This window comes from Thamnophis elegans, chromosome 3 (genome assembly GCF_009769535.1).
Source record: "Thamnophis elegans isolate rThaEle1 chromosome 3, rThaEle1.pri, whole genome shotgun sequence".
NCBI lineage: Eukaryota > Metazoa > Chordata > Lepidosauria > Squamata > Colubridae > Thamnophis > Thamnophis elegans.
In genome coordinates, this window is record NC_045543.1 from 107236947 (window position 1) to 107260609 (window position 23663).

Sequence of the window (23663 nt, forward strand, 5' to 3'; positions counted from 1 at the left end):
TTCTATTTTATTTGTAGTATGACTATTGTATCATATATAAATGTTATTCTACTGAAATGATTATTCCGGCAATGTATAAATAATTTGGGTGTCTGGGGGGGAAAAAAACCTAATGCCAGCAATTTACCACAAGGTGGCATTGCAATACTACAATTGTTAAGTGAGAGAATAAAACCAACCAAACTGTCAGAATGTATCTTACTGCGTCACCAAGAGAAGTAGTACTATATATGTCAATTTAAAAAATCTTGAAAATACTTATTCAGAACAATTATGCTGCATATGATTCTTTTATTGTTTAGCATATATTTACTATAAGAGATAAATGTCCCATGGAGGCAAATTCAACTCTTGCTAACTACATGGAAATAATCATGCCGTATTCATGACAACAGTATAGTACAAAAGCGTTTTGCCATTGCCTTCTTTTAGGATGTTTTGGGGATTTTTCATTAGCCTATATTTCTGATATTCTTAAATTGCCTCCCATCAAAATATCAAGCAGGAACAAGTTTGATTAGCCAGGTTAGCCAGATGTATCCATGAAACTAAAAGTTTAAATGTTTTCTTCGAAGTGAGCACCATGGTTTGGGGCAGTGTTAAATAATGTTTGGATTATTTAACAACACCAACATATTAATGTGATACAGCTATTAAGATTTTGCAATCTTGGCTTCATCTATGCGGAAGAATTAAGAACTGCCAGAAGAACTGAAAGTTGGATTCAAAAGAGGCAGAAACAAATCATATTGCTAATATTTGCTAGATAACAGAAAACACCCAAGAATTCTAGAAAGATATTTATTTTGCTTTATTAATAATAAATAAATTTGACCCCAAACCACATTAAATGATAAACAGCTTTTAAAAACATTTGACTACAAAAGAAATTGTATGATGAACAGGAAGCAACACAAAGAATGGTGAAGTTTGTATTTGCTAAATGTATGTGTTTATTTTAGAGCTCTGGACCTCTTTTGCTTACGTCTGGATTGGAAAAGAAGTCATTTACTGGAATTGCCTATAGCTAAGACTTGTGTTATAGGGTGAAGAGCTCTACATATTTGTTAACTAAGAGGAAGTTGAAAAGATAGTGAAATTGTTTTTATTTGTTATGAGGAGGATGGGAAGTTGGCTTCTTAGAATTTTTTCTTTTGTATTTTCTATTTAATCTTTTTTTCACCTTTTATTTAATCTAGCTTTAGTTTTAATTTGTATCATCTTGTATTATTGTATTTAAAATTTCAATAAAATATTATTTAAAAAGCAATAACAATGGCAACGATGTCTCAAAATGATGCATTTGAATTATGAAGGGTGAACATTTTAAGAATATTTTGGATAAAAAGAATGAACAATTCAGTACAGGTAGACCTTGGCTCATGACCATAATGGAGGCTCCCCTTCATGAAGGTCATTAAGTGAAGCGACATGTTCATCTCACTTAATCCCACCTCTGTTCTCACTTATGTGCTTGTTAAATGACCATGCAGGTCTTTAAGCAGGGTTGGGTAGATCCTGGGAGGCCTAGTGCAGGACCAGACCTACCTGCCCCAAGGACTCCTCCAACTACCAGATGACCTGCTGCTTGCAAAGACGTTTAGCCAAATTCTTGTAATATACCAGTTCCACTAGCTAGTATAAATTATCTCCAGAACAACTGGAGGGTCCTTTTTGAATTCCAGTTAGTAAAACAATCAAGGAAATACATTGTTGTTCTATTTCTGTATGTAAGATTCTCTTAAGTGTTAAGAGGCACCTAGCGATCACCACAAAACAGACTGTGAATTGGGTGAGCTTTCAATCTGATTCAGCTTTAAGGTTCAAAAGTCATGTTCATACTTCCTTGCTTTGCAGTCTAATTTAAAATATTTGTGTTTTAAAAATTATAAATTCCATCCATTCCTCTGATAGAATTTTGTGCATTCTAAATTGAAATGTGCATTGTTTATATTAGCCACAAGATGGCACAAAAGGACAAAATATTAGCATATGTACCAGAATTTACAGTCAACTAAAACAAGAATGACATTTTTGACTAATTATATGCACATATTATACTTCACCCTTAAACTTTTTTTTACACCTTTCGTACTGAATTCTATGAAATTTGCTTCCTCGTTTGTATCAGATTTGTATCAGATTTGCAGGATGATTTCTGCATGTATATTCATAGGCATTCATAGGCACATTTATTCATATTTATTTTTGAATAAGCTCAATGAATTCAGTGACACTTGATCAGAGTAAACACTAAAATAATTCTTCACTGGAACCAGAATTGTCAGTTTCTTGACCAATATCAATTTGCATCACCACCCCCACTTTATAAACTTACAAATTACAACGTATGATCTTACAAAACCTGCACTAGACATTTACTTACATAGGGCCTTGTAAGTTTTAGTACCATCAGTAATTCTTGGAATTCATAATTCTTGCAAGAAATGACATATGACAGCAAATACCTTCAGTAAACCAAAAATCTTAATTTTATAATTAATGAACCAATAATTCAACATATACCCCTTTCAATAAAGCTTGTAGCTAATGGGCCATTGTTAAGGAAATGACGTCCCTTTTGAGATAATCACTATTAAGACAGTTTCATCCCATCTGAACTCTGTGTAAAGATTTTTTTTAAAGCACATTCAAAACCACAAATATAATGTTCTTTTACTAGGTCCATAGATAGCCAATAGGCCTGCTTGGGTCCTGGTGACTGACCCAGATTGGATCCTTCAGTAGAAATTCAGGTGCTGCAAAGTAATTGAAAGAGAATCAACATCATACTAGAAGGCAAAGTTCTTTATAGAAACACTAGCTGATAACCTGGCATTGCCCGGGTATTTATAGACGTTGAAGCAGGGAGCAATTGAGAGGCCTTTTTTCCTCCTACTCCCATGCCCATCATCCCTGCCCCCCCCCCCCATGCGTCCTCTTTCTCACCCTGTCTATGATCCAGGCACTTTTCCCTGAAGTATTTGTCTAACAGGGAGTCATTGAGAGGGACCTTTCTTCCCCCTACTCCATGCCTATCATCCCTGCCCTCTCCTCCCTCCCATGCGCTCCTCTTTCTCGCCCTGTCTACGATTTTGGAACTTTGTCCCAAATCCATCAGGTGCTTCTCCATTGGTCCACTTGATGACTCACTTGCTCTCCTTAACAGCCCAGGCTCTCCCTTCTACCTCCCATGACATCACAAACAATTGTCACTTTAGGATGCCGCACTTGCTTTCCTTAATGGGCCAAGCATTCCAGAATTATTCTAGAACACACACACACACACACACACACACACACATATACCAGGGGTGACTCCCCCGTCCAAGTATTTGTTTCCAGTGAGTAAGTCATCTGTGTACCAAGTTTGGTTGAAATTTCTCAAGGCTGTCCAGATAATCATATATACATACAGCCTTTTTTAGATGATGATGAAGAAAAAGGAGAAGGAGAATATTATTATTATTATTATTATTATTATTATTATTATTATTATTATCATCATCATCATCATTACATAACAGGGGTAAATGGATATTCCATACAACAATGGAGAAAACCATCTTAGTTTATCTATATTGTCCCTGTGAAAAATAATGTTGATTTCTCCTCTTGGCACTTAAAGCTGAATTTCTATTTAGATACCAGCTCCCTACACATTCAAAACAACTCAAGAATAGTGAGATAGGTAAACGGACAGATAAATAAATATAAGTCCATATTAAATATAAGTCTTGTAGTGCTGACAGAAATTTGTATTCCTGGAACTAACCCTATGCCAATTATCTATAGTTGCGAATTAGTTTTCTCTGAATTATGAATCCACACATAACTCCCTATGTCAGAGAATTTATACTGCCTTAACACTACTTCTATTTGACTCCAGTAAATCTCGCAGTACAGCATAGCAGCGAAATACATTTCCTAAATATTTTCAAGCATGCGCTATAGTTTGGTCTCATTTTTTTCTACTTATCCTAATAGGATTACAGTCTGGTTCCAGTAAACTGCAAACGCCTCTCCCCATTCCAACAGTACATAACCTTAAACCCAGTAAAACAATACTGCAATAAATTTCAACAAGCATGTTTAAGTTTCAACCTGCAAAACTATTTGTAAATAGTAGATACATGTCTTAACTGGACAATGGAAAACAAACAGTGATAAAATGATAAAATTGTTAATGTTCAGTCATGAAGCTGAAAATCCTGACAATGAACAGCAGTTTCTTTTGACAGTGACAATGAGAAATTGTGTACAACTATACCTGAAACAATGTTCCTTAGTGCAGTGTTTTTCAACCACTGTGCCGCGGCACACTAGGTGTGCCGTGGGAAAAACACTTTATATATAGTCAATATAGGCACAGAGTTAATTTTTTTTTAACATTTTCTAATGGTGGTGTGCCTCGTGATTTTTTTCATGGAAAAAAGTGTGCCTTTGCACAAAAAATGTTGAAAAACACTGCCTTAGTGCATTTAACCATTTTAAACAGGGCCGTGAGAACTGGGCTACAAACATCAAGCAGTCACTAGATGGCAGCAAAGAGATACAGAAAATTATATATTTAGTACCCTCCCATAGACTTCTGCATTTTTGCACTCTCTATCTGGCAGTTTATATCTGGTAAGATTGTTTTCTACTTTATTAGATTAGGCTACTAGATTAGCCTCCCACCTCCGATTTTATTTCAGTGAGGATTTACTTCAAGTAGACCTGCTTGAGTTTTCATTGTAATAAAGCAAACCCAACTGAATTTGACGCTTCTTTTCAGCAAGGAAAAAACTGTATCAGCTGCATCTAATGTATTCATGTTTTTAAGATGGCAGTGGCCACGCTGGATGATTACTAAGTGTAGGCAGAATGAATCCTGCTACCAAATCCCCCAGTCAGAAAGCTTTCTCTATATTTCCCTCTATTAATCACTGCAGATAGATAGATAGATAGATAGATAGATAGATAGATAGATGAGAGAGAGAGAGAGAGAGAGAGAGAGAGAGAGAGAGAGAGAGAGATGATAGATACATACATACAACAATTCAAGATAATAGTAAAAGAATCTGTAGCCTTCTTAATGTTGGTTAAGGCTATCAGAAGTTGCATATCAATTGCATTTGGAGTGGTAGGATCCCCAGTCTCAATGGAGAAATTAGCTGGTTTGGTTTCTGCCTACTTCTGCTTCTATTTTTTACTTATACTTTTATTTGCTTTTCTTTGAAACAAATTCCATACTTTCCTCTAATCACGCTATGAAACTTTATTTGTAGCTCTCCTAACAATTTGAGTGAAGGGTTTGGAAAGAGCAGGAGGCATCTACCATGAATCATAACCCACTAGATTAGATGGGCTGATTGCAGACTATTTCAAAACCAGCACTCTAACTCAGAGAGGGAGGGAGACAGCTATGTCTTATTGGATACTGAAAACATTATTCATCACTGGCCATTCTAGTTGGGGCTACCAAAAAGAGAAACACACCACCACCTGGATTGTCAGGTTCCTCAGTCCCCTGTCTGTCAATCCTTTAATCTTCTTGCTATTTCCTGAATCATTCATTCAGTCCTTGAAGCATTACAGAGTACAGGAGACAGCAGCAAACACTGTGGGATGGGAAATGGCCTGTCTCTCACTTCCAAAAAGATTTTTGTTCTGCAACTCACTAAGAACAAGTGAGCCTATTGTCAGAGTGTCAAACGTCCCCACAAAAAACTAAGGCGAATTTTTAATTTAATAATCTATTTACTATTTTGACCTAGCTACGTGCTGCCATGCTATTTAATGAGTTATTAGTGAAGTCATAAAATGTTAGTTGAAACTCTTTGGGACCATTACACAGATCTGGTAAAATATCTGCCCATCATCTCAATCTCGCCCACAGAAAATGGTGAGAAAGCAAAAAAGTTGGGGATGGGGGCAGTGGTGGGTTCCTAACCGGTTTACTACCGGTTTGCTGAGAGGGTGTTGATTGAAAACTGTACTGCGCATAGGCAGAAACATGCTGATGATGGCAGAAAAGACCAGAGAACCGGTTCGGGGGTGTGGCAGACCGTGGCAGGCCTGCCAATTCCAGCAACTCAGGCCACCATACCACTACCGGTTTAGCCGTACCAATAGGAACCAACCACTGGATGGGAGAGAGGAAGCAGTTCAATATTAGCCTGAAGCAAGTGTGTCTACAATTGTGGGCAGTGGCTTCATAATGGTGTCACCAGATGCATGAAACTGTACCCTTTTCTAATAGATACTTACACATGAAAAGGAGTGGGGCTTCAATCTCCCAATGGTTTTCATTATTATGAACCCAATGACCATGGGTGCAGCTGTCCTTGGCCTGCATATGATACATGGCAGCACTAGATGCTATCATCCAGTTCCAAAGCCAGGAAAAAACTATGCTGCCTTAAGGAAGTGTTGGCACCATGTTCAACCCCTACTCTAATTCAGCAACAAAGCAAACTAGATGTGTATCTGTAGGAAAGATGGGGTTTTTTTTCCCCAGGAAGGCAACTGCAATTTCCTTTTTTTTTTTTTGAAGACATTTCACTTCTCATCCAAGAAGCTTCTTCAGCTCTACTGGGGAATGGAAGGATTTTTATTCCTTGCAGACAGCTGCAAGGTATAAATCCTTCCATTCCCCACTATCATGTCAGAGCTGAAGAAGCTTCTTGGATGAGAAGTGAAATGTCTTCAAAAGAAAAAAACAAGGAAGTCCAGTTGCCTCTTAAAAAAACACACCTTTGAGACAACCATGACCTGGATGACTGAGAATCTCTATAGACTTTTAAAGGTGTATCTGCACTAGAAATTGGGGAAGGAAAAAAGCAGGGGCAGGGGAATATCTTCTTTGTTGCCACTTAGTGGCAGCAGATCTGTCATCAGGCCTTCAAACCTGGGGAATTCTTCTAGGAATCAAAGAACTGGTTGCAGAGCAGCTGTTTTCTCCAGTTTATTTCACCCCAAATCTCCTGCTATCAATGACTGTCCAGCTTGGACAAAAAGGGGGAAGAAGACTGGCTGGACAATGTTGTGCATTCATATTCTAGAAAAAAGTTTAAGTTGGACATCTTTCTGCTGGGAGAAGGGGGAAGAGTTTATAGATCAAATTGATTTGATTTGCATTTTGGGAATAAAGATAATTGTGCCTCTCTCTTCTTTAGATAGAAAATCCTCCAACTATCGCTGTATCTTAAGTCATAGATAAAACTCAAAGGTTTTGATGGATGAATCTTTATCTTCTTAGTAATGGTTCTCTCTCTCTTCTCTTATTTCCAGTTATTACAAATGGGCTTTGCTCATTGCTCTGTTGGAAACAGGCACAACTAAAAAAAAATGATAGGAGAGCTGAAATCATAAGAGAATTAAATTTTCAAATTAGTACAAATTTCCAATGATTAGCGTTTCTGGGATTGTTTAAAAAGACTCCTTCCAACAGTGGGGTGTTTTAACATTTGCAAGTCTGCAGCCATACACTAAATACAGGTTTGAAAATCAATAGCACCAGTAGAATTACAGAGAACAGTTCTTAGTTTTTAATCTGTCTCTCCCCCCCCCTTTGAAATTCCAACCAAAATTTGAACTAAGTGAAGATCCAGCTACGGCTGGTTTATGCCTCCATCTGCTTAAACTGATGCATTCTACTATATTCAATTCTTTCCTCACTTTCCAGTTAATTTTAGTTAAATCGTTGCGGGGAGCAGGGGGAGACTGCAAATGTTGTACTCACTGCACCATGACACAATGTCCCCCCAACTATTTCAGAAGATCGTTTCGAAGAGATTCGTCCCTTTTACGTTCTTCCTTCCCCACCCCTCACCCAGTTTGGCAACGCTGAGGTTTTTAACACGTACCACCTGTTTGGAGTTCAGACTTGCAGCCGTGCTTTGATCAATGATTACTTTCACATTCTAGAGCAAACAGCGATTCTTTGCTAAGCATTATAAAAGGCAAAGCACCTACGCTGTGAATCATCTTCCTTCCACCAAGGAACTAGGAGAACAGCAGCCCTGTTACGCTAAAGGAGCAAAGCGCCGCGCATGCGCACTGTGGTTGTTTTCCACAAAGCTTAAAATGAGCTGGCAGCGGCAGACTACTTGTCTTTGTAGAGAGACCACAGAGCTGGCGGGCAGGAGCTGCGAGCAGCATCTTATGCTGGTACTTTTGAAGAAATCCCCGATGAAGTGCTCGTAGAGATCACACTGATCCTGCCTGCAGCCTTTTTCGCAGAGCAGAGAAACTGATCAGTGTCAAGTGAAGATCGCATTTTTATATGAGATCTTGACTTCCTTCCCCTTTTTTTCTTATAGTGTATTTTTATAGACTTTTATTATTAAAAAAAAAACTAGTAACATGGTGCTGGGGAAGGTGAAGAGTTTGACAATAAGCTTTGACTGTCTTAATGACAGCAATGTCCCCGTCTATTCTAGCGGGGATACAGTCTCAGGAAGGGTGAATTTAGAAGTGACTGGAGAAATTAGAGTCAGATCACTTAAAATCCATGCAAGGGGACATGCGAAAGTACGCTGGACTGAATCTAGAAATGCTGGCTCCAACACTGCCTACACACAGAATTACACTGAAGAAGTAGAATACTTCAATCACAAGGATATCTTAATTGGGCACGAAAGAGGTAAGTCTTTTATTATTATTATTATTATTATTATTATTATTATTATTATTATTTTTAAATGTGAAGTGACAACCTTACGAGACCCACTGTTTAATCCTGAGCGTAGTTATTCAAAAGAACCTCCCTAATGCAAGGGAATTTATTCTCCTGCATCGAAGTTCTGAATTAAGCTTCGTATAGAGCTGTGAAAAACATCAAGGTTATATTAAGGAAGGAACCCCGAGATCGTTGGTGCAGCTTGCAAAGTGCTTCCATAAAGACTTTTTCCACCCCCCATTTTCTTTTTATAGAGATCCTTTCACTGTTAGATCAAGAGGGCTGGTAGGGTTTTTTTAAAATGAATTGATTTGGGAAGGAGATATGTTGAAATTTATTCTTAAGTATCTGATGACCCCAAAAAATGTGGCGACTGATTTATTAATCCACTTTTGAGAGCAGGCGAGCCGATCAGTGATGTCTTTAGGATAAGAGAATTGTTGATAGAGAAAGGGCTCCCTGCGGCTTATTTTGACACTTGCTTTCAGCACCCCACGTGTAGATCCGTGTTCCCTTTTACCGAGGCTGGAAAAGTTGGTTAAATTTCGCCGTATTCTTCTGTAATGCTTCAGCCCTCGAGACGTAGGGAAAGCTATTTTGGGGAGGGGAACCCCACTCTTAAATGACCCTCATATTGAATTAGTAGGGCATCCTTTCTAAGTTGAGGAGTTCTATGATGTATGAACCTGACGGTGCCAATGCAAAGAAATCTGCAAAGGGAGCGAGATCAGCAAAGGAAAAAAATACTTTATCGGAGGGTAAATTTGCCTCCAGATTGTTAATCTATTGTTTCAAATGGTGTCAGTGGAAGTATAGCAGAGTCTAAGGTTGTTTTTCTGAAGTTTCCACCCTTTGTTAAAAGCGGTTCAATCCTGTTTGGGACCGGTACTGGAGAGAAGGGAGGGGTGGCGCTCCTCACAGCAGATTGGTTAGGCGCGTCAGGTGGTGGCGATGACTTAATTCCTAGCACAAGAAAATGTTAAAGCAGGTTATGTAATTTTGGCTTGTTCTTTTTATATAGATATAGATATAGATACAGAAAAATTGCTGCAGATAGGAGGGAGAGAGAGAGAGGTTATAGACGATTCGCCTTAATTCGGTAGCATGTTAGGGATTTGTGGGTTTTTTTTGAAAAATCTGAAAGTAGTTCTATGAAATCGCTTCTCAAATGTAAGTGACGTGAGGAGGGCACTTAGTCGAAAGGTACAGAAGGTAAAACTTGCATTGCGGGTCGTTTTGAGAATAAAATACAGCTTTCCTCCAGCGGCTGTGTAAAACTCAAGCTCTTCCGTTAATAATGGCAGGCTTGAAAATACTCCCCCCCCTTCCCCACATACTCCCAGTCACTGAACTGCACAAAATACGTTTGCAGTGTTCCTGGGGAAAGTAAGGTTCGAACCCAGGGAAAACAATTATCAGTTGCTTTTCAGATGTCCTTGTGATTGCACCTGTTTCTGTGGCAATTAAATAAGGGTGGGTTTTCAAATCAGTATTTATTTGTAAGAAACAAAGACTGATAGTGATCTACGCTCGGTAGGGTCGGGACTCTTGACCCAAGCCCATACGGATAACCGAGCAGTAGACTCGGCTGAATTGTCCTTCTACGGAGCGGCTCTATCTCTTCATTCTTCACCGGATCGCTTTCCTGATGGCGAGCGGCTTCCAAGGCTTGACCCCCCAAGCCTAGAGCGGGGGAGTTTCAGTGGCTTAGCTGAGAAAGCAAGACAGGAAAGAACCCGGCAGCCTAGCGTGCTCGCTGAAGCCACGCCTAGCGCTCAGCCAGTCATTGGCTCGGAGAGGTTTGTTAGGCTGTTGCTAAGGCAATGCCACTTCTTGATTGGGAGTGGGGAAGCCGAGAAAGAGGGGCGGGACTAAGAGCCGAGGTTCGTTAGCTCGCGGAGGCTTGTGCTGCTCCTCAAGTGGAGTTGCGCGTGCTGTCGGAATGTGTATTCCTGGATGGCTTCGGTGGAGGGCGGTCCTTTGTCCTCGGCCACGCGAGGTTCGCGTTGCTGTGTGCGTGCAATCCGTGCAGCAATATAAGAAACTCTTGGCCCATCGCAGTAAAAGCCTGACCTATGCTTGGGAGTTAGCCATAAGTCTTCAGTTTCTGGGTAATACTGAGTGGAGGGGCTGCCTAGATTTCATTCTCTCTCGCCTCCCTACTTACGCCGGCTCGATGAGGTTTATTTTGGAGGAAGCGTGCGTGCATAGATGTGCAGCAAGCGCTTGGTGACCGCCACGTCGTTTCAGTTTGGTTGAAAATTGGATGGGACTTTAAATGGGGATCCCACGCGTTGGAGCCTGTAGGAAAGGATGTGCATAACCGAAGCCAGACTGAGGGTTTTTGTTTTTTTTGGGGGGGGGGAGGTCCAAAATCCTTTATAGCAAAGCTCATCTTATTCCACCAAGGAACAAGATTTGAGTTTATTAATACGCTTACCGCAGCAACAATCATGAAAAAATGCCCTATTTTTGCTTGGGCATCGATTCCGCAATCCTGAGCCCACAATCTGGTGTCGTGAACGGCGAGTCCTCACTGGGCATTGAAGCCTCTCGCTTCCGAAAGATAGCTTTAGTTTACCAGCTTTCCTTCCCTGTTGCCTAAAATGGGAGACAGGATCATTAGGTCGATCCTAATTGCAGAATTGAGTCTCATTCCGCAGGATCGTGACTTTGGAACCAAATAAAGGGAATGGGGGGTTGGATTCCTACACCCTATTTAATAGCCCCTCTGGGATCCGGATCAACTGCTCGGACTCCCAAAGTAAACCGTGAAATACAGTAAGGCTTCCAAAGAGGAACCTCGGCTCCTTTCTTTTTCTCCCGGGTATTTGCACTCCTTGTACATTTTTACGTAATTTACTATGGGGGCGAATAAACTGCCCAAATTTGGTCGCTTTTTCACGGAACGGCCAAACCGGTCTTGTCAATCCTTGCCCAAGGACTGGCAATCAGAAGGCGAGGACGCCAGAGCAGTTCCCTTTGCTCCTTTCTCTCGGTCCTTCGCCTCCAGTTAGCAAGCGGGGCGGAGCTGCTGAGCAAGGAGGCTGGGCGGGCGAGCAATGTATACTGTATGCATATGAGCGGCTGGCTGAGGTTCTGTTCGCGCCGGTTTAGGCCGGTCCTCTCCTGCTCTAGACTAGTCTGTGATTGACAGCCCAGCAGTTGTTTACCTCAGCCAGGCGGCGGCGGCGGCTGCTACTCCGAAAGCTGGAGGGAAACTGCTGAGCTGGCAGAATGAGAGGGAGGAAAGCGGAAGGGAGGAGGGGGATTTTCAGTATAATAAATGGGAACGGGGTCAGCGTGAACCAAACGTCAAAAAACATGATTTTCGACATCTGTATTGTATACACATGTATAATGAACGGTGGTTTTGAAGATGCCTTCAGCTATACCAGTGGGAATGAAGTCATGAAGCTTAGTGGTGGTCCAGATTTTTGCAGCCCAGATCTGCAAACTTCAATTAGTGCCAAATCCTAGATATATAATTTTTGAGAATGGGAAAGAAGCAGCTCTTCCTAAAGCTCTAGATTTTATTCACTCCTTGCCTGAATAATTCAATTCTAAGACATTAGTAACAGTGCTCTCTAGCTTGTTAACTGGGAGTGCTCTCCTTTTTTTATGTTAACAGGGAGAAGTTATTTATTGGTCTTGCCAATGCTATTATTTCCTGCTAGGACATTTTCTCATCTTTTAGGACTACATTATATAGGATTTGGGCCCTGGCCTGAGAAAAACTATAACTGAGGACATGATAGGGTCTGGATTTGCAGTGTACAAATTGGTTCGTAAGTGTAGAGAAATTTGCCCATCCCTTTAGAGTAATACTAAAGAATTCTAAGACAGAAAGAAGTTCCTTTTTAAATGCACCTGGAATCTTCTTTCTTTGATTTGTGAGAATCAAACTAAAAAAAGATTTTTCAGATAGATATGTAGAATTTATCAACCATACTAGTGTTAAATATCTATTTTCAGAGTCACTAGTGACAGGTGTATAGGATGACAGGAGAAAAATACTTAAACTTGAATTAGAATATTGAATGTTTCCTTTCTAGATGATGATAATTCTGAAGAAGGCCTCCATATCATTCATTCAGGAAGACATGAATATGCATTCAGCTTTGAGCTTCCACAGACGTAAGTATATGTAATACTCAGCCGTGACATTTGGGTCACCCTGCAATAAATCTATAAAAAGCAGCTTATAGAGGGAAATGGGATGGAGAAAAAAAAACCCTTTTCAATGGTCACACAGATTGCACTAAAATATGCTGCAGGGACATTGTCCTAATAAACAAGAAGTTGCTTTGATTCAAAGTGGCAAAATCATGAAAAATCAGGACAACTACTGTCCTACCAGTAATGACCTTAAAAACATGGTTCATTTATTCAGTTGTTACATATTTAATTTCAAACAAGCTCACTAGGCTTTTAGAGACATTTGCATTGCTTCCTGTTGAATTAAAACTTGCTACATTGCTGATAGTTTCCATTGAACATACCTGTTAAAATGATGTAGAACAAAATTGTATGAATGATATGGAAAATTTAAATGTTAGCAATGGCTCTCGACTTGTAAAGTTACAGATTATATGAGAGTTAGGCAAACGGATGAAGAAAGACACTTAAGTCAAAACAAGAAAAAGCCATTATTTCAGCACAGGTGCATTCTAAACATTCTAAAGATATTTTAAATTAGTGATATACTGGAAAAGAAGAATATGATGAGAATGACGTGGAAATATACACATTTTTAAAATGGAATTATTTGATAATTATATATAATTATTTATAATGAAAGCCAGAATGTAGAGAGAAGAAAAAAGAGACTTCTATTAAAGAAGTTGTACATTGTTATGATAGAAAATCTTTTAGCAATATGATACATCATTGTCACACATTTTAAAATTATGCAGTGTGTCTAGTAACTTGTGTAGAATTTGCAGGCTGCATTGCTTCCTATTGGGTTTTTTCCCAAAGAAGCAGTGTGACAAAATTTAATTACCCTGACTAGAATATTTTACAAACTCTGTGGTGTTTGATTTAAAGATATAATTATCACTAGCAAATATATTCAGTGAAAATATCTCAACTAAGACTACTTATGAATTAGAAGTTGTAGACATACATAGATAGATAGATAGATAGATAGATACATACATACATACATACATACATACATACATACATACAACATACATATAAAATAACTTAAAGCATAATTTACTTAATTCTTATGTTTCTTAATTAGTATGGAAATAATTGGAAACAAACTTATTTTTGTTTTTAATTAATATGCTTTAAATATAATTATGAACTTAAATGTATAAATGCATTAATTGAAGGTACCAGGGAATGCAAATAAATTATTTTAGACTGAGCACATTTATTTTCAGTAAAGACCAGAATATAGAAAAGTCTGTAGTTCTCAATAATATCATCATCTCATTTAAGAATACTAACTGAAAGGAAGTAAAGTAACTTTGTAAATTTAAGCTCTGTTCTCTTCTCTGTAATGAAAGCACAGATCTGGAATATTAAATGCCAGACATTATATGACTTAAAAGAATATATTTTGTACATTTTTATACATCATGCCTTTAAAATCAAAAGCATCTTTAAAAAGTTAATCCCTGGTTTAAATAATTCTCATATATAAATTGAGAATTTTGAAAGCAGTTCTGCAAAAGCAATTTATGGACCTGCTTTATATTTCATGGTTTTAAATTTAAAAAGTGATCTGTTCTAAACTTAACATATCTCTTAACTTGATCTTCAATATATTCAAGCTGGAGCACATTCAATTCAATTACAGTTCCCAGTCAGCTAAATGTGACTTAGAGTGAAAATGTAATTCCTCCTGCTTAACCAAATTGTATTAGGAAGTTGTATCCTCGTAGCATATTTCAGTGCAATTCTAGTACAAATATGGTCATACTTTGTAGGTCTGTTTAACAATCAGTTTAACTACAGAGATATTTCTCCCAAACACATTTAACATGAAATCTTAAAAATAAACATTTCATTATATACTATGATGCATTAACAGTACAGTACAACTTACTAATTATTACTTTGACTGTATATTTACGTTAAGCAACAACAGAGCTAAAGATTTATTTAGTTTTGACCTTTGTGTCCTGAACAGACCACTTGCTACCTCATTTGAAGGCAGACATGGCAGTGTGCGCTATTGGGTGAAAGCAGAATTGCACAGGCCTTGGCTTCTACCAGTAAAATTAAAGAAGGAATTTACAGTCTTTGAACATATAGATATCAACACTCCTTCATTACTGGTAAGAATTGATAGAATTACTAATTCTTTGTTAGTAACATTTTAAAAAATATCACACATGGCCCTTGAATTATATATATATATACATAGATAAAAGTAACAATAATCAAATCAATGGAATGCTTAAAGTATATGCAATGTAATACCAAGAATATGGTAGCATATTGAGTAATAATAATTTTAAAGCTGCTTGTTTTTAACATATTAAACTGTTCCAGTAAAGATTAACTATGGGACAGTTTTATTTATGAAAAAAAAAAATTCACCTTAGAATTTGCAGCTTGGCAAAACAATGTACTTTTTAAAAATTGTACTGCGGTGCATTATTCTTTATTCTATTACTGATAATTTACATATCGAGTGGGGAGAAATCATAATTCTGTATGTTATCTTAACATACTTATTTTAATATATCAGGGATTTAAGATTCTTTCAATCTGATCAAAAACCATTATTTGTTCTTTAAAAAATATTTGAAAATGAAACACATGGAGAAAATGTCCATTGAAACAGGGTTCTTTTGCTTTGGATAAAAATCATATTTGGGATGATATAGGGCCTTGTCTAAAACCCAACACAATCAGCAGGAATATTTCTGTGGATTGTGTATGTTTGAGATAAAGCCCATTTCATACATAATTTGACAAAAATAGTACTTTGGAACCACCCAACCACTATTAGATGATGCTACTAGTTTTGATGGATTTAGTTAATCAATGGTGTTAAAGAATATGGACCATTTGGGGCATCTCTTTATTAATAAATGCTTAAATGAGGCTAATTTCAATTACCTGATATAAATATTTCAGGACAAGTCTATGATTATAAGAAGTAAGTCTCATTCAGCTTTAAGAAATATATTTGTAATTTTGAGCTAAAGATTCACAAAACATTTAATTGACAATTCAATTTAAGAACAATTTAAACTGATTTATGATCCTAAACTTCACTTTTAAAATGTAAATCGAAGAGAGGTACTTCCATCATGTAACAGTATGGTCCAAATGTTGTTAGTCCAAAATTAAGTTCCACTTGCTCACTAAGTTTTTATTTGACTGGTAATGCAAACAGGCAGCCCACCCTTGTGTTTCTTTCTATATAAGAAGCCTTACTAAGTTTAGTGAAATTTATTCTCAGGTAGCATAGCATCACAGCCTAATTTAGCACTGTGGAAGTTACTCCTGGGTAGATATGAATAGGATCTGGCACTATTTAAAATGAAGTCTTTTAGCTCTGATGATGATTTGGGATTTTCAGTGACCTTATTGCTAAACCTATCTCCTTGGAAACAGACCTAATTGAAGTCAGTGAAATTTGCACCCAAATAAATATAGTTAGGATCATACTGCAGTTGGTCTGTGTCTGAATTGTTAGACCAAATACTTTCAATAATATGGGAAGCTTCCATATTCTGAATCAGACTACCCTGTTTTCCCGAAAATAAGACCTTCCAAGATAATAAGCCCAATTGGGCTTTTGAGCACATGCGCTAAATTATGCCCTCCCCAAAAATACTGCAACGCAGCAGCAGCCATGAGGTGACCACGCTCACCACCTCCTGCACCTCAAAAATAATAAGACCTCCATATCTTAAGGATCATTCAGATGAGAAATATAAACTGGAGTGGAGAAGATGGATTGACTATATTCAAAATAAATATGGGACTAAAAAATTCCAGATAGCTTATGATTGAAAAAGCAAGGAATGATTTAATTTGTTTATAGTTAGCTTAACAAAAGAGGAGTTAAAGCACAAATGAAAGATGAAGCCAAGTTTCTTTTAGTTTATTTTAGAATATGTTGTTAAAGATTTATACCCTGTATTTGCTCTGGGAAGTCAGTGGGGGGGGGGAGATGGGCTCGGGGTGGGAGGGGAGGTAAATATTTGTAAAAGCTTTTTAAAATTTTCAATAAAAAAATAAAAATAATAAGACCTCCCTGAAAATAAAGCTAAACACTTGGTCAAAAGAAAATAAGACCCTGTCTTATTTTGGGGAAAACACGGTACTAATTTATTAAGTTTACTTCCATCTGTATAGACTGACTGTAGGATCCATCTGAGGATGACAAATGTTGAACAGAGTAATTTTTTTCAGTGCTAGTACACTGACTGCAGAAACTTGAAATACTGAATAATTGAAAACTAGAATTTAAATTCTAATAATTGAATTTCAGTAAAATTAAAGGATTGAAAAACTACTAATTGAGTAGTACTTTACTGAATTAGTCCCATGGTAGAATTAATAGTGACAAAGTTCATTTTACTTATATATTTTGTCTTATTGGCTTATTCATAAAAGAAAAAGGCCATAGAAGTGTTAAGATACTTCTAGACAATGACTTCTTTGTTTGCTGTAGTGTTAATGATATAATAGCCAGGTAGATGGCAGGTCTGTCTATCTTGTGCTAATAGCTGCTGATTTGGATCCAGTAATAGAATCAGCAACTCAGATCACAGTGGAACCAAATCACTCTTCAAACTATTTCATTTTCACTAAGCTAAAAATGTAATTACTGTTTTGTTTTTCTTTCAGTCACCCCAAGCAGGCACAAAAGAAAAGACTCTCTGTTGCTGGTTTTGTACCTCAGGCCCAATATCCTTAAGTGCCAAAATTGAAAGGAAGGGCTATACCCCAGGTATGTAACATGAGTTCTAAGGAAAGTAGGGTTTATGATTTTTTTTCATTTAATTGATTTAAAACAATGTTTGGTTTCTTCTGGGGTAAACAAAATGCAGTGTCCTATTAATGGTTGGTTTGCATGTTAACATCAAATGTTATGACTACTTGATTATAAAAATACATATGCCACAGTTTAGATCCCTTGCAACATGCAAGGTCTTTTGAATAATTAAAATACAAAATATGTATGGACGCATGTAATGTTGGCTTGGTATTCACGTTAAAATTATTGAGTTGTCAAACTGAGCTCCTGGTGACTTAATGAAAATGTCCATATTTTTTCTTAGATAGACATATTTTCCCATTATCTCCTGGAGAATTTTTTTTTTTCAATTTCCCAGACTGTATCCCTAGGATTTTCATATGGTACAGATTTATGATTTACAGATCTGTTTCTAGTTAGTGTTTGGGTCAAACTATGTTAATTTGGTAGCTGCCAATGCTGTGGCTTCTTGTATTTTCTTAATTATTAAAAATTGTATCACCAATGCTTACATTTTAAAAGATTCATGATTTTCATCTGATGTGCTTATTCTTAATTTCATTCAAGGTGAACCAATTCAGATCTTTGCAGAGATTGAAAACTGCTCATCTCGAATGGTAGTGCCAAAGGCTGCCATTTATCAAACACAGGCATTCTATGCTAAAGGAAAAATGAAGGAAGTAAAACAGCTGGTTGCCAACTTGCGCGGAGAATCTTTGTCATCAGGGAAGACAGAAACCTGGAATGGCAAGCAGTTAAAAATTCCACCTGTGTCCCCATCCATCCTTGATTGTAGCATAATCCGTGTAGAATATTCTCTAATGGTAAGAACTTAATTTAATCTTTTAATATTTAACAGAATACAATATACATAGAGTAGATGACAGGTTTTGATTGGGCTTTGAGTAATTTCTTGTTATTTCTTTTCAAGGTATATGTGGATATTCCAGGTGCAATGGACTTGTTTCTTAATTTACCACTTGTCATTGGTACTATTCCTTTACATTCATTTGGCAGCCGAACATCAAGTGTGAGCAGCCAGTGTAGCATGAATATGAATTGGCTTGGCCTGCATGAAAGACCAGAAGGTAATTTAACCATACATTCCAAATTATTTGTGATTTTCTATAGGTCTGTTATTCTAGTAGTATTTACTGGTAGTTAATACTGTCCTAAATAATAATGCTGCATAAACAGTATAGAAAGATTTTTTCATTAGGTAATGCCAGAATATTGTTCTGGATCATTGAAAACCCAGACTTTTCTGGGAATGGAGAGATAGAATAGAACAAAGTCCCAGATCTGTTAAGTGGTATAACTATAGAAAACATTTACAAAATTTCAATGATATTGCAGTATTGATTTTTGTCACGAATACCACTAAAACTGGCCAAACTGGTATAAATAGATTATATTGCTTTTTCTTACCTAATATTGATGATTTGACAAAGGCTCTGCACTTGTGGCAAGTTGTTTGTTGGTTTTGATTATTTGGTTTTTACAAACCAGCCAGTTATGTTTTAATCAGTAAGCTGTGGTAATACAATAACAAGAGTTTTGGCAATGTGGAAACTCCCCAATATCTGTAGCTAGTTTTCTTCTTGGAGAGCTCTAAATTATAATGGTTGTACCATTATAAAACATGATTTTTTAAAATTCTAATCTAGTTATTGCTTACCAAAACTACCAGGTAACAGTTGAAATTATTGTTATCTCTGCCTTGAACAAATCATTTAAACAAAGTTTAATATCCTGTCATGTTATATGTTCTGACATGCATAAGAACATAGTTCGAACTGCGTGTAATTTTCCCTTCAGCACCTCCTAGCTATGCAGAAGTGGTCACTGAGGAGCAAAGACAGTCTAGTCTAGCACCCGTAACTGCTTGCGATGACTTTGAAAGAGCACTTCAAGGACCATTATTCGCCTACATCCAAGAGTTTCGATTCCTGCCTCCTCCACTTTATTCTGAGGTGAGATAACAAGTAGTTAAAGCTCCAGGTTCTATTTTTAAGTATGTTACATTTTCTCTCATTCTTAAATCTCTCCCACTACAATGAACTAATGCATATTACATATTACAAGGTTTCCCCTTGCTATATTTATGCTTATCTTCTATCTGAAATTGCAACTTTTATTAAACTTGGAGGAACATAATTTAAATCAGTAGAAATTATTTCTACAAAAAAGGGTACCTTAGATTTAACAAGGGACTTTGTATTTAATCATTGTGTAATATACAAGTATTTATATATTAATAAAATACCAACCCCCATTTTACTACATTTTAATTTTACTACAACTTCTGGCCTTTTTAATGAAAAAAATTCAAAGCAAATAAATGGTTTGTGCTTGCTTTAAGCTCTTTTATTGTAATAAAAGAGCTTAAAACATTAAATACTATGTGCAGGTTAGTTAAGAATTAGCATTTATTGAAGAATCCAAATTGACAGTTGGACGGTATGTTTATTATACCATGCTAGTTGTCTTTAATGAAGGAAATGACCAACTTAGGAATCTTAATTTTTTTTCTTACAAAAAAGACACTTTTAAAAAAACTGAAAAATGATTTGCACTTTTTTAAAAGTTGCAACTGTCAGAAGAAAAAGAGTTGGGTAATATTTTACTATTCAAAATGATCCTACTATAAACATATTTTCTATCCCTTTTGGATTGTGTTATTTTTCCTGAAAGAAGATCCTACTATATTGTTTTTCATCCTGAAAAAATGATTTTGTCTCTTTTGGCTTTAAAAATATGCATTATTTCATTTCAAGATATATCATTGTCACTGTCTATAAAAGCATGGAATTCAGTATTACTTGAAGTTATTTTTTTCTAAAGTCATAATTACAGCATTAGGATACTTAATATTAGACCCAAAGCACTAAAATTTGCTATTCTCTTTCACCCAACTTGTTCTAAAATACATATAAGTTAAAAAAATGAAAGAACTCTGAATATTTTGCAATAATTAAGGATTGCTACAAATCAGGCAGCATGTAAATGTAAATCATCATCATCATTCAGTCTCAACATCTGTGCAACCAACCGTAGTAAGTATTATAGTTTCTTCCTTGTTTTTAAAGTTGTCTCTTTTTTTTGTTCCTCTTTCACTTAGATTGATCCAAATCCAGATCAGACCTCAGATGACAGGCCATCCTGCCCCTCTCGCTGAAAGAATGTCTCCCAAAAATGTTGAGATGGGTCTGAATCATATTTTAACTGTATTCAGGATAAAGACGTCCTATAGAAACAGGCTTTGAAAGGAAGTTATTGCCTAAAAGAAAAGGAGAAATAATGAAACATCCTGTGATTATGCTTTTGAAGTCTACAGCAAACATCATAGGACTGCTCCACATGCTTGAAGACCTGGGCTTTCTCTTTCTGTTCTATAATGGCACATACTAAGAGCAGCCTTAATAGCCTACACGTGTCAAAATACTTACCATGTTGCAAGAGGGATAACATTCTCCTTTTATTTGAAAATTTGCACATGCTCAATGCTTTTGTTGTGCAGTTCAGTGTCACTACAGCTTTTTCTCATTTATGTTGGACTGTTAACCTCTTCTAACTTGTTTGTGGTCCGCACAACAAGGAGCAAAAGAAAGCTTTGAAAACTTTGATACAAATGCACTGACTTTTTTTATTTAGATAAACAATATAGGTTGGACTTTTTCTGCATATGCACATGTTCAGAATTGTCCCAATAAGACTGATCCATGCATCACCTCTTCAGCTTGGATCCTCTTGTGGATTTATTACAAACATCAAATGCCTTCAACCAATCCTTGCTGTATGTTTCACAGCCTACTATAGTAGACAAGCAACAGATTCGAGGGGCGAAAGTAACAAAAGAAAACAATAGGATTTTTTGTCAGGAGTGTGTATCTTAATTCCTTTTTAAGCATTTGTTGCCTTTCTACTATTACTGCAAAGACGAATTTTGTTACAGACTGCCTAAAATCACTTAATCTCAGGTGAACTCATCACTTGCCAAAATGTTGAAATGCTACTTGTGTTTATGTTGCACTGTTGAGTTCTTTTTTCCTCTTTTGTTACTTTTGTTTTTGTTACTTCGTTTTCTTTGAAAAGGGGGACTTGGAAAAGGGACATACATATATTAAGACATCCTCATTTCTTATTATCTAGCCAAAACATGAAACATAATTAAGAGTTTGGCCAAATTCCTAGAAGACCCATGTAGGCAATAGCACCGAACATATCAGCAAGAGTTGAGGAGGAAAGTTATACATGATTTATAAAATTACTCACGTAGGGATTTCTTAGCTAGGTGGTATGGGTAGGGAAAGTAAATTTATTTTTATATGTAGTTAACTCATGACCAGAAACGTGTAAAAAAATGTATAGTGAAATTTTAGTCAGATTAGGGTGGGCATCTCAAGTGAGCAGTATCTCTTTTAAGATACTTTAGAACATATTTTCTGGGGACTGCTATTTCAAATATATTCTCTACTAAAAATGAAAGTGACTCAGTAGTAAAATCGTTGATATAATTAGCAGGTTTGCTTTGCTTAATTTGAGGATGGGTAACATTACAAGGAAATGACTAGTAGGTGATTGGGGTGGAATCTCAGCACAAATGCTAAAATATTTAATTTTTAAAAAGTCACAACTATCACCTTTTGGAAAACTCGACTCATTTTTTACCAAAATAACTATTCTAATTTTCAAGTGGCAAGAATTGAGTTCATGTATTGCTGACCAAGTGTTGATTTTATCAATAGATTGGCTTTGGACTGGTGCAGCTCATCCCAAAGCCTGTCTTGAGGATTAGAACAAGTAGGATAGGCTTGTCCACAAGTGGCCTTTAAGAAAACATGGACAACAATTCATGTTTGAATACTAACAGGGTGAAAAATGAACAGTATAAAATGAATCGCGTTTTAAGTGATTCTTTTAAATGAGTTTGACCTTTAGCAAGCAAACTTCATATGATGGCATAATAAGAAAATTGAGCGATGGAACTTAAAAAATACAGTAACAATTTTGTGAATGTCCCTCTTCCATAGAAGATTAAAATGTGCTTTAACGGGATAAAGGCATAAAAGGGCATTTGGTGGGCTTTTTGTTGTTTTTTGTTTTAATCAATGAGGGAACAATTGTTATGCATAGCATTATATTTATCACAGTATAATAGAAGGTTCTATATTGAAGCAGGATTGACCAATATTGTAATAATTGGCATTTCAATATACCAATATTGTGATGAGATTAAAATTTGCAAACACTAATTTTTTTCACAAAATATTACACTTGCGGCATTACTATTATCTCTGACTTCAGAAATATTGGTCATTGTCTAGACATTGTATAATATTGGATTTTGAGCTGTAAGTCCAGTATTCAAAATAACAATTAAAAAGGGGGGATAAGTTCAAAATGTTAAACAAAGTGCAATATTTAATGTTTGCTTTATAGATTATATTCAGTGGCTGTTTGTACTATATTTTCTTTCTTTTTTCTGTTTTTAGTTTGGTGCTGAATATGTCTCTGTAGATTCTGTTCAAGAAAACGAATTGTGGAAAACAATTTAATTTTTCCTATTGCTCTTCCTTGTGGATAATAAACTTTTTTTTATATAAAGCAAGTTCATTTGACGGTTTTCATCTGAAGAAACAAAAGATACCTCCTCTTGAAATTATATGCTGCAGTTATAACACTTGAAGCAAAAAAATCACAGTTTGAACCTTCTACTCATCTTGAATGTAGTAGACTGGTTAATACATAGGTCCTCACTGTGCTTTTAAAGAATGTTAGGTTTATGCACACCTTTATTTAACCAAGTTTCTGAGTACATATTAGTTTACATAATAAGAGCAATGGTCTAGCTCAGCGATCCTTAATCTTTCTGGCACCAGTTTCGTGGAAGACAATTTTTCCACAGACCAGGGAGGGAGAATGGTTTTACGTGCAACCTAGCTTCTGCGCATGCGCAGATGACCCATCATTCGCTCACCCGCCACTTGTGTAGCCCAGTTCCTAACAGGCCACAGACTAGTCCACAGCCAGGAGTTG

At 36.6% G+C, this 23663-nt stretch overlaps 1 protein-coding gene and 1 long non-coding RNA gene across 4 annotated transcripts; one reads left to right on the top strand and one right to left on the bottom strand.

The window, feature by feature from the left end:
• Positions 1-796: 796 nt before the first annotated feature.
• LOC116505542 lies at positions 797-7930 on the bottom strand. Its single transcript, XR_004254956.1, has 2 exons — positions 7851-7930; positions 797-2759 (listed from the first exon to the last, which is right to left on the bottom strand). It is a non-coding gene; the product is annotated as an uncharacterized LOC116505542 (long non-coding RNA).
• Positions 7931-7997: 67 nt separating this feature from the next.
• ARRDC3 (arrestin domain containing 3) lies at positions 7998-22982 on the top strand. Of its 3 annotated transcripts, XM_032212824.1 has the most exons (8): positions 7998-8629; positions 12721-12802; positions 14814-14961; positions 17495-17597; positions 18192-18448; positions 18556-18712; positions 19443-19597; positions 20746-22687. In XM_032212824.1, exons 1-8 carry the CDS (start codon positions 8350-8352, stop codon positions 20800-20802), a joined length of 1239 nt encoding a protein of 412 aa, XP_032068715.1. In that variant the 5' UTR covers positions 7998-8349; the 3' UTR covers positions 20803-22687. The 3 variants fall into 3 exon arrangements, with proteins under 3 accessions (XP_032068715.1, XP_032068716.1, XP_032068717.1); XM_032212825.1 differs by lacking the exon at positions 20746-22687 and having other exon boundaries at positions 19408-19472; XM_032212826.1 differs by lacking the exons at positions 7998-8629; positions 14814-14961 and having other exon boundaries at positions 12719-12802; positions 20746-22982.
• The last annotated feature ends 681 nt before the right edge of the window (positions 22983-23663 follow it).

Excerpts from the sequence above, each read along its gene's own strand:
- ARRDC3 (XM_032212824.1), top strand. The coding sequence starts at position 8,350 with ATGGTGCTGGGGAAGGTGAAGAGTTTGACAATAAGCTTTGACTGTCTT. Across the intron at positions 12,803-14,813 it reads AGCTTTGAGCTTCCACAGAC|ACCACTTGCTACCTCATTTG; the intron begins GTAAGTATATGT and ends TGTCCTGAACAG. Across the intron at positions 19,598-20,745 it reads CTCCTCCACTTTATTCTGAG|ATTGATCCAAATCCAGATCA; the intron begins GTGAGATAACAA and ends TCTTTCACTTAG.